This window comes from Ammospiza nelsoni, chromosome 6, assembly GCF_027579445.1.
Source record: "Ammospiza nelsoni isolate bAmmNel1 chromosome 6, bAmmNel1.pri, whole genome shotgun sequence".
NCBI lineage: Eukaryota > Metazoa > Chordata > Aves > Passeriformes > Passerellidae > Ammospiza > Ammospiza nelsoni.
Window position 1 is genome coordinate 6,219,899 of NC_080638.1, and position 11,658 is coordinate 6,231,556.

The following is an 11,658-nucleotide window of genomic DNA, read 5'->3' on the forward strand; positions in this document are numbered from 1 at the left end:
AAGGTGTGTCTGCCCTCAGGTCAAGCTCTCTGTCCCCTCAAGCAGGAGCTCTGGAGTAAACTGAAATGCCACTGTACTGAAAAATCAAATATTAAACTCTCTGTGCATCACTGACTGTGCCTGTAAATAGGAGCTGGCAAATTGTGTGCCCCTCTTAGGGTGAAGCAATACTGAAATACAGAATACTGCTGTGTGCACTGGGGTGAAATTTGCCTGCAAAGCACACATAAGCACCGTGCAAAAACCAAACACACAGAGGAAAAAAATCTGCCTGCTGTGGCACACACACTCTCTTGAATTCTGCAATCTTCACACGAGGCAGTTAGAAAGAAAAAGAAAGCTTGGTAAATGTGATGAAAAATTAAAAAACCAAAACTGTAGGAAAAGAAAAATGGGAGGAGGAAAAAGTGAAGAGGTGGAGAATTCTGAGAAACAGAGACGTCCAGCTTGGCTTCAGATACAAAGGCAGCTTTTTAAGCTCCAAGCGCATGGTTTTCTAGCAAACAGTGTTAGCATGGCCATGAGTTTTTCCAAACAAGGCATTCAGTCAGGAAAATTATGAAATCAAATAAATACAAATAGCCTCCAATGCAGTAGGCTCATGTAAGTTAATTATAATTCATTTTTAAGTCAGACTAAGTAGAATTATAATTCCAAAAAAAGATGTCTGTCATAAACTCCACTGAATGGACAGAGCTGTGTTAAGGGTATTGTTTTCAGCTGGAAAAGTAGTGTCAAGAGAAAAAGGAGGAGGAATTTATTTTAAAAAGAGTTTTATGTCTGGTTTCCAGTCCCACTGTAAATAGGGTGAATAGTGGAAGTGAAATGAGTTGCTTCAGGTGGCTTTACAGGCACAGACACCCAGCACCAGACCTCCCTGTGTTCCACCCACTGTGAATCCACTCTGACCTGCAAAGAGCACACTCTGCAGGATTGGTCACACAGGAAAGCAGATGGGAGGAGAAAGGAGGGGAAAATAAATTACTTTTATTTGTATTCTTTAATAAAATTTGGCCTACAGGCTGGATGTGACTCAGTGCTGAACATCTGGGATTGATCATAGGATCACAAACTGAGAAGTAGTCATCTGGCTCCTAGAAATAAACACATTCAGTCCCTCTGCCACAATGTTACTTCCTTAATGATCGAATGCAACAGCCATTTTAAGTCCTTTTAATCTTTTCAGCCACCGTATTTTTTAACTTTTTAGTAATTTTTACTATTATTTTTTCACTTCAGATGACGGTAAATTGCATTTGACCTTGGACTGGCAGCGTTTGGGATTGCCCACAGAACTGATTCACCACTTTCCTCCAAAAGCCTTCTGGTGCCATGGTAGCCTTACAGGTCCATTTCTTGCTGGTTCCATCCCTCATGAGCATCCTGGGAGCAGCACAGTACGTGATGCAGGATGCAGCCCTGCTGAGCTACATTGACCAGCGTTTTCTGTCTCTGGAGGTATGTGCCTGATGAATCCTTCTGCAGCAAAAGAGGCTTGAAAGTGTGTGGATGTTCTGGGGGCAGGACAGCCTGTATGATATGTCAAATCAGGAGGGTGAATTTCCAGCTTTGTCCAAAGGATGAGTAAAATCGTGGCTAAAACTTTAACTGTAATGATCCCAACTCACCGCATCGTTTGTTGCAGGATAAAATTTCATAATGTTATGTTTTTATTATAATTTGTATTTTTTTTAAATGGCATCATTGAATTTAGCTAAAAATGCAAATGTTTATACAGAACTGTCACAGACCATCCTAGGGAGCAGTATAAACATATTTTCACCTGTAGAAGCGCTGTCAAGTATTTGTTAGCAAGGAGATAGAAATTTATCAGGTATTTTTCCCCTGTGTGCAGATATCCCCACCTGGAAGGGCAGTTTAAGACACATTCATGCAAACCAGCAGTCTATCTGCACTTCAAATAAACCCTTAATATCAGAGAGACTGAAATGCAGTCCTTTCAATTCCTTGAATTCCTTTCAATTACTTATATAAATGTACCACTTCTTGCTTTTTTCCTACGATAAAAAGCTACCAGTACTGCAAAATACCTCTTCAGTATTGGTGTGTTACCATCATATATTGTTAATTTTAATTATTGACACGTCCCTGGCTCCTGGCTTACATTTTCAGACTCACAGAGAAGCTCTAACTTGCCTGATTTGATGTCCCTTTCCATACAAAGCCCTCACTAGTCTTATCTTCTCAACGCTGAAGGATTAACCTGATATTCTCTTCCCACTGTGTAGATGGAGATTTACATTTTCTTTGCCACTCTAGGAGTAGCTTCACCTGGCAATTTCTATTCCTTTGGCACCTATTAAAAATGAGGTAACCTGTGGCATTTGGCACAAGGGGCACAAAAGGAACAGGACAGAGAAGTGAGGCAGATACTGATGACAGCACTTGAAAGCATTTAAAATAAAGGTTTTGTAGAAAGCAATTAAGCAACTTCCTGGGGGCTTATGGTCTTGTATAAATGGGGGAGAGAGGATGTGGCACAGAAAGCACAGCTCACAAAGCAAACCAACCAAAGATCTGCTCAAATTCCTCATCTTCCCAAAGTGGCAGCTGAACTACTATTTTCAGGATACCTATGAAGCAGCTGCATTGCAACAGAGAAACATATTTCTTGCCTTTGAAAACACTGATAATTTGAATTTAGGTGTAAAAAATAGGTTTTTTGCTTTCTGTGTTTGGGGGGGTTTGTTCTTATTGTTTTTTGTTGTTGTTTTGGGTTGGTCACAACTTCTCCGAGGACTTTTCCTGGGGAAGGCAGTGAGAAGCACAAAGAGAAGAAGAGAAAACAATTCTTGTCTCTAGTCACTGCTCCTGTTGTTTTTGCACATGTGGAATGTGTTATGGAGATTGTTTACCCGAAGTGATTTGTTCATTGGACGCTGGTGAAGGTTGTTTTGATTCCTTGGCCAGTTGGGTCAAAGCCGTGTCATGGCTGTCTCCAGACAGACACAGGATTTTCTTTAGTATAGTGTAGTATTCTTTAGTATAGTATCTCTTTAGTATGTAATTTAGTGTAGTATTAGTGTAATATTATAGCTTAATAAAGCATTTGTTCAGCCTCCTGAACCACGGAGTCAGAGCACTGTTGGGGTCATCCTGAAATGATGTGTCAAGTCAAAAAAAATGTGGATTTTTGTCCAGATTTTTGAATTCTGTGCCAGTCTGAGATGTTCTCCTCACACAGACACCCTGGGCTGGAATAGGTGGGTGCAGGGCACTGGGAAGGAGGGAGCAGCAGGGTTGTGAAAGTGACCATGAGCGAGGTCGCGGGGTGCACACAGAATACCCACATCTGTTCTCTTCCCGTGCGCTGGCTGAAGAGGAGGCTGGAGAAGTGCAGCCAAGACCTGCTGGAATACGTGGATGAGTTCAGGGAGCTCTCCAAGGCGGCGCTGGCCCGCCTGGCAAGGCTGAGCACCGACAAGGCTGAGCTCAAGGGGGAGGTGGAGAATCTGCTCACGAGGGTCGAGCGCGCCCAGAGGGACATCGACTATTTCGGATCCCTCACGGATTCCAACGCCTGCGTGGAAGTGCACGAGGACCTGCTGAAACAGCAGCTGCTGGAAGAGGCAGAGGAGAAAAAGAGGCTTAAACTCATGCTTAACGCAAGTAAGAGCAGTTTGTTTTTCAGAGCTTCGGTGTGAGCAGTCCCACGCGCGCGTGCTGGCGCAGGGATAAGAGATTTTCATCGGCAAGGGGGTTTGGGCTGTGTAAATGCAAGACTTATAAAACCCATGTATATGCAAAAAAGGTATGGGAGAGGGAGGGAGGAAAATACAGTTCAAACATTCACTTTGCAGAAATTCTACTGCATATCAAATTAATTTATGGAAGTTACTTTTTTATTATAAAATCAGGTAAAATCCTCTGGAGGTGTGATGTTGCAAAGTCGCAGAAAAACGCATTTCTGAGTACTGCAGCTGTACTAAGGAAGTAATAGTGGTCTTTGCTTTTTGGACTAGGCAGGGTCAAAACCTCAACTCAAAAGTAAATTTATGGGTTAATAAACTAATTAATTTACTTCTACAATTTTTACCAGCTTTACTATCCTGCTCTGTCATCCTTCCTGTCCTTGTCCCCTCCTTTAATAAGAGAGCACACTGGCTTGGCTGTCAGCAAAGCTTAGTTCTGATTTGTAGATTTGGTGTTATGGTACCTAGCATGAAAAATACATGCACAATCTATAATTTTTTTTAAAACAAATGACATTTCTTAATTATCTTTACCTTAAGAAGTTTTGGTATGGATGTAAACTATATATTACAGACAAATTTAAAGAAGACTTTTCATAGTAGTAAGAAATGAAGAGTAAATAATAAGAGATACAAACTGAAATTTTTAAAAAGTGAGTGAAAGAACTTTAGCATCATCAATTATACAATTCCACTGACTTCAGCAGAATGAGGTTGATTTAATTTTACACAGAAATTTACAATTTCTGCTTAGACTTTTTAAACAAATCAGTATTAATGCAGATGCTTACAGAAGCAATCACCTATTCTGCTTCTGAGTCTCCCCATACTCCACAATTCAGTGCTCTGAATATCAATAGTTCTGTTTTCCATTTAGAGAACTTTTGAACATCAGGCATTTTTTTCAGAGAGGAAAATAATTGGAGATTTTTAAATTGACTGCAGTTAAGGCACTTTGAAAATTGTACCTTTCTGAGAGTTTCAGAGGGGAAAAAATTACTTTACATTTTCCTTTGTTGGAAATTATTACTTTTAACTTTATTGTAGCAGCTCATGGGAACTTTACTTTCAATTTGTTCTCTGGTGTCAGTACTAGTCAGATGCTTTTCCCATTGAATTTGATGTCAAAAGTATTCCCTGTGCAGATTTTACAGCACTTAGAAAAAGTAGGAAGATCCTCAACTCTAGAAAATAGCAGCTCTGCTTCTATGCTTTCATGTCTTAACCAGACTCTATGATTATTTTTGCTGAGTCACTTCAAAAATATAGCAGAAAAGAGGGTTTTTAAGTCCAGCTTTGTTACTGTGTTTGGGTCAAGTTCACACAGAAAATAACAATCAGACAAAAATCTGGTTATTTCCCCTGCAGAGGAAGATAATGCTAAGGCTGCCTAGGGTTTTTGATTCAGCACCTTTAATTTTTTTTTAATCTATCTGATCAATAAATGTTAGGTTTGAGAGAGTTGTTGCGGCTCGCTCAGGGAAGGCACTTCCAGAGTGAGGACTTCTCTGAAGGAAAAAAATCCACTTTGTAGCAGCAATATCCAAAAGCTTTGATTAGAGGGTATCAGTGCACACAAATTATATAAAGATTGCTTTCTACAGGCAACTGGAGTATTGCCACTGACTTCAATAGGCTCCTATCAGGCCAAGCAGGGGGGCTGGTTTTGCTTTCTCCATTTCATCTGCTGCCAGAACTTCCTGCCTTGGAGCTTTGTTTGTCCTGTTTGCTGAAATGGCTGCACTCCACCGAAAGCAATTCTTTCAACTTCAAATGCTGCGCCCTGTAATTTATGAGTGCCTTTGGTAAACAAGCTTGGTTAATATGCTTTGCAATAGTTTTGTTGGTTTTTTATCCCTGGAAAGGATGCTGCCTGATAAAGATCTCAGAGTCTAAATGCCTGCGTCCTCCCAGGCTTGGTGCTTTCTGGTCTGAAACCTCCCTGCAGAGGGCACAGGAAATGTGAAGGAGCCAGAGCTGTGACCTGAGGCCAGTTTTAACCCTACAGGGAGGTAAAGAGCTGGGTGGCTCCACCAGCCACACCCCTGGCACAGGAATTGGCAGCACAGACACCACACCAGCAGCTCCTTCAAAGGCCACCTCAGTGCACGCACACCCCTGCTCGTGTGATCTATATTCTGTTCTTGCTCCATTCTGTGCAGGTGTTGGGAAGGTGAATGGGAAGATAGCCCAGTTTTTTGGCTTTCAGTTATGCTGAACTGTTTTTTGTTTCTGTTTATACTATAAATGCATAACAAAGAGGCTATCTGAGGATAAGACCAGTCCTGAAACAAAAAATACTATACATGTAGATAATGGATTTTAATTTGTATGCCTCCAACAAGAAATAAATCTGATTACTTTACTGTGTTGATCTAAACCAGAAGTCAGTTCTCTGAAGTAAAAATTATAGCCCTGTAAACAGGCAGACAAGAATAATCACAAAATCACTAACTGTGCTCTTGGTCTCCTCTCAGACACAAAAACATCCAAATATTTTGGATAACATTGGTGTAATAGAACAAAACCAAGCACTCTACAGGTAGATGAAGATATTACAGTTTTATTAGCAGGAATATATAATAATAATATCATAATATTATTCAAATATTATATATATTAATATAGATTATATATTAATATATTATTGTATAATCATTATAGAAAATAGTATATATAATATATATTGTTATATTGTTATTTTATATAATATTATTCAAATATATTCAAATATACTATAATATTATTCAAATATATGATATATTATTTTATAATCATAATAGAATATATTAATATATAGTATGTATTATTTTATTGATATTTTATATAAATATTATTAAAATCTATTCAAATATACTATAAAATTATTCAAATGTAATATATAAAACTATTCTCAGTACTATTTACCAGAGCCACACTGCTGACACCTTTAATGATACATTGACTCTTTTTTGAGTCAATCACCTTTACTGATATATTGATGAATTAAAAGGAAACTAAGTAATTCAAATAAAAGAAACTCGAAAATTTACAGATATTCTAATTTTATTTTTCTTTGCCTTTGGTAATTTCCTTGCAGGTTGTGACCACATGCTTGCAGGTATTAGGTCCCTGAAGGTGGTTAAGAAGACTGGAGGAAAGCACGGCTCTTGGATGAAAGACCCCGGCAAAAAGCACGCCAAGATTTATTTATTAAGCGGCTCTGTGAATAACGTGGTTTTGGAATTTGCGAATATCATGGCTTTCATGGAGAACAACCAGACTCTGAAGGCTCGCAGAGTGCCCTTGCCAGTGCCCTGGGAAGGAACTGGCCACGTCATCTACCAGGGTTTCCTCTTCTACCACAGGCACGGCTCCTTGAACGAGATCGTGAAGTTCCACCTCCAGAGAAGGAGCGTGGCTGACCAGATGCTGCTGCCAGGCGCTGGGAGGATTCCTGCCTACCAGCTCTCTCCACAGACAAAGATAGACCTGGCTCTGGACGAGCAGGGGCTGTGGGCCCTCCACGCAGAGCCAGAGACCGGGGGGAACATTGTCCTCACCAAAATCAACCCCGTGGCCATGGCGGTGGAGCACAGCTGGGACACGCCCTGCAGCAGCAGGGATGCTGAGGCAGCTTTCATGGCCTGCAACACCCTGCACGTGGTCTACAACTCTCCTTCTGGCGGCTCCTCCCGCATCCAGTGCGTTTATGATGTTCTGGGGGCTCTGAATGCTCACACAAACCCAGGACTGCATTTCCCAAAACGCCAGGGTGGCCACTCCAGCGTGCACTACAATCCTAAAGAGAAGCAGCTCTTCGCTTGGGGCGATGGGTCCCAGATCATTTACAAACTTCACACAGAGAAGAAAGTTTAAAACATTCAGCAGCTTTTCAAGCAGACCTAAAAGCCACCAGTCCCAGGTGAACACAGCCTTTTATGTGTATTAAAATTGCATTATACCCAGCTGTTACAACTTTCATCCATTTTACGTAACTTAAGATTTATGTACCCCAGTAATCTTAAAGCCCAATAAAGAATATGTGAAGACCGAATTAATATAAATTACATGATGACTAACTGCCACACATACACAACCCCTCCTGCCCCCCCCCCAAATTAAAGTCTAAGGTTAATTTGAAAACAAATAATAGCCCATTTCTGACACCTTCTCTTCCTATTGAAACTATGTTTTTTGTTTCAATGCCATGGAAATCAAATCAGAAATCCTTCCTGTCCAAAACAAAGTCTGACACCCTTTCCTAGTCTGAAGATCACTATAGAAAGCCTTTTAGTAAGCAGTATAAAATCACATGCTTCCAGAGAATTTAGATATCAGTTTTAACAGGAGAGGTTTATTTTACCACAAACTGTAGGAATAGGCAGCCCCACAAACATGGTTTATATTTAACATAGAACTCTCATACATCACATCAAGGCTACTCGTGTTCATTGAACCTCTAGAGTATTTCCATGAAAATTCCACACTTCCTATCCATATAGCTGTAGAGACCACTGTGGATCCTGCCAGTACATTAGCTGCAGCCCAATATTCACTTTTATCAGCTTCAAGGCACCACTTTTCACTATTTTTGAGCATATCGCTGTTTGCGTGTCAGAAGGAATGTTCCTAGGTGAGCTCTTCTGGGTCACACACCACTTTGGAAGGTTTTACGTGTCACTCTTTGTTGTTATTGTCACTAGGTCTCTTTCAGCATCTACTTGTGAGGCATTTGCCCCAATGTTTCAGCTCCCATTGGTTACAGCAGAGTCTTTCTCATCCTATCCTCCACGTCCAGGAAAAGGTGGCTCAGGTGAGCAGGGCATGGCACTGCTCAGTCCTGGGTTTGGGAATCACAGACAGACTCTAGGTATTTTTGTTTCAAAAATAAGGTTTAAAATGTTCAATAACGTATAAAAAAAGGCTTTTAATGTTAAATACAGGTATAGATTGTATTTTTTAATTTATTTTAATGACAGCTGCATGTCTAATAGCAAACAAACACACACACAAAAAAACCTCTGAAAAACCACAAATAATTGTACTTGAAAAGCAGTCCGCAGCTGTTGCTACAGAAAAGACCATTTTGTTCATTACACTGAGAGAGCTGTTGTTCTGTTTAAAAATTAGCTTCCAGAGAACAGCCAGACATCAGGGAATGATTTTGAAAAGGAGTTCCAGAGCACAATTAGGAGTGTATAGACTGCTGGGCTGCACCAGTGGCACTCTGCCTTTGTCACTCGGAGCAGGGCTAGTGAGTGGAGCACAGCAGACAGAGGGTGCACAGCCACAGACACCCCCAGGCTGCCAGGGGGCTGGGCTGGCACTGCTTTCCTGGCTGAAAGGCACAATTTGGCCTTTTATTACTCCTCTGTAAAATTACAAACATGTAAATGCCTGAAAACGGTATCAGCCACCTCTGTGAGAACTTTTACTGGAAATTCTGTGTAACTTCCTTTTTTTAAGAAATAAAGTCTTTGGGTGCAAATGTGGATTGAATCTGCTTTTTAGAAGAGAGGTTCTTGGGATGTGCTTCGTGCACAGACAAAAAACAACTTAAATTACTTAAATCACTGTTGCTCACACTCTTCCTGGAGCACAACATAGTCCAGGCCACTGGTGCTGCAGCAGGGAACAAGCTGGGTTGGGGTAGCACATGGATTTTGTGTCTGTAGTGGCAGCAGCATCTCTGGGCTTACAGCACTGGGGACAGGTGAGGGATTCATATCTGTGAATGTGGTCTGCTCTGCTGATCAGTGAACATTCTTGTAAGGAAAAGGTGGCAGGCACTCTCCTCCAGCTTCCTGGTAATCTCTGAAATATGTATGATGATTTCATTAATTTTCATAACATAGCACACAAGCAGATATTTTTGAGAATGTCAAAAGGACTGTCTGTTCAGAAAGAGAAAGGAAAGAATGACAAATATCTGAACTGAATAATCTTCTCCAAGACAGCAGTCTCCAAAAGGCAAGGACAAAGGACTGTCAGGAGGCAGGAGACAGCCATGACAAGACTGCATGAAAGAGGGCACTGACTTCCAGTTCAGGTAGATGATACGATTGTTACCATGGAAATGGAATTGGTACAAGGGGACCAACACAGAGGAGTCTTCATCAGGAACAAAAAGCACAAATGAGTTTATGACCTCCACCTTCACCATCTAGATAACATCCATTACTCTCCTTGTTATTCAAGTCCTTTCATGCTACACTCTCTCCATGTGCTCGCTTTGCCTGAACCACTGTGCTCATTCCATGTGAACCACTGGCTTTTTGCTTTTTCATGTCCAGACCCTCCTCTAGAGGGGAATTCGATGCCCTGTGCTCTGACAGCAGGATCACCATCCTCCCAACAACAGCAGCACTCCTCAGTGCTTTGGCTGTGCTGCAGGTCCCTCACCCCTTCAGTGACATTGCTGTCACCTCATCCTTTTCCTGCCCCTTTCCAGTGTGAGAGCAGGTTTCACTGCACAGATGCTCCTCATTTCCGTGCCCTCCATTCCCTCTGCCATCTCTGCCCCAGAAAGGTGGCTCAGGTCAGAATAATCTGCCTGTTTGTACTTGGAGCTGTCAGAATTATCACAGACAGAAAAGTTTTCAGCTCTCTTGGTTTATTGACACCCACGTGATGAATTTGAGCTTTCTGACATCCATGTGCTTTCTTATTTGGATTTTGTGGATACCAAGGATATGTGCCTGCTAAAAACAACTTAACCAGTAGAGCAGAGTGTGCTGCTAGGAGCATGCCAGTTTAACTGGGTTTATTTTCACAGTGGCCATCGGAGATAAGCTTATTTGGCAGAAAATAATCCTCCTGTCTCTTTTTTCTTCTTCATTCCCACCTGCCTGAGTCTGGGGGATGAGAGCCCCTTTTAGCATTCACTCAAGCAGGCACCATTTCAGAAAAACGCACACTACATGTTTGTGACAGGTGGGTTTATCACTAAAAAATGCAACTGTTGTCACCCTGTTCTGTTATGGTGCATGTTTTTCCCCCTGTGCTGTTTCCCACTCAGTTGCATGGAAGCTCCGCAAAGAAACTGCAGAATCAAAACCATTAAAATGCAGCTCACTCTCCTAATACTGAAGAAATAGCTCCTCCTGAAGGCAGAAATCAGGACCTGTGGCTTTTTGAGTTGTTTGAACTTTCCCTGGGTTTCCGTTGCATAGAGGAAAATAACATTTTATTACACTTCCACCAGATTGAGCCCTGAGCCAGAAAAAGGAATGTGCAGAATCCCAGAATAAATAAAGTTGGAAAAGATCTCTGAGATTATCAAGTCCAATCTTTGACCAGGTACCATGACACCTCCAGGCATGGTGACTCTACCACCTCCCTGGGCAGCCCCTTCCAATGTCTAAACACCTTTCTGCTGGTGACATCTGGTTATTGCTGAGACTTCTTTCCTGATGTTCATACTGGCATGGGTGTCATTTGTCTCAGAATTTAGTTTTGCAAAATATATCAAAAGCCCTTGTTATTTTAAACCACTTTTTAGAATGATTTCGAACAAGTAAAACCTTTATGTGGAAAATGTTAATAAAAGAACCTTCTTAATGCTCCCTGTGCCAGTGTCATATTTATTGCAGATAACCATCTAATGTTGCACTCATTTGCCTTGGAAATATGATTGGCATAAAGTTGTTGAAAAATGGAACATTTTATAATTCTTATCTGGGTACCCTTGTCCTATATTTGTGATAGATGAGGTTAGAAATAATATTTTCATGAGGATGTCCAAGTAAAAATCCCTTTAATAGAGGATTATTACACTACATTGTTCTGTGACCTCAAAGTTAGTCATAATTTTCTTATTCTTAATAAGGAAAATGAAAGAATCCAACATGTGAACACTAATTGCTAATGCAACAAGTTAGATCATGAACATCTTATACATTTTTCTATTATCCAATCCTTTGTTATAATTAATCTTCTATGTAGAATTTTTGGGAGCAGGGCT

General features: G+C 40.9%; 1 protein-coding gene across 1 annotated transcript; it reads left to right on the plus strand.

Moving 5' to 3' along the window:
* The first annotated feature begins 1,120 nt into the window (after positions 1–1,120).
* Positions 1,121–11,191, plus strand: OLFML1 (olfactomedin like 1). Its single transcript, XM_059475421.1, has 3 exons — positions 1,121–1,458; positions 3,342–3,630; positions 6,793–11,191. Exons 1-3 carry the CDS (start codon positions 1,333–1,335, stop codon positions 7,569–7,571), a joined length of 1,194 nt encoding a protein of 397 aa, XP_059331404.1. The 5' UTR covers positions 1,121–1,332; the 3' UTR covers positions 7,572–11,191.
* The last annotated feature ends 467 nt before the right edge of the window (positions 11,192–11,658 follow it).

What these genes read in the sequence shown, in the direction of transcription:
- OLFML1 (XM_059475421.1), top strand. Translation starts at nt 1,333, where the DNA reads ATGGTAGCCTTACAGGTCCATTTCTTGCTGGTTCCATCCCTCATGAGC. An exon ending in AGCGTTTTCTGTCTCTGGAG is followed by an intron (nt 1,459 to 3,341) that starts GTATGTGCCTGA and finishes CGCTGGCTGAAG; the next exon opens with AGGAGGCTGGAGAAGTGCAG. An exon ending in TAAACTCATGCTTAACGCAA is followed by an intron (nt 3,631 to 6,792) that starts GTAAGAGCAGTT and finishes ATTTCCTTGCAG; the next exon opens with GTTGTGACCACATGCTTGCA.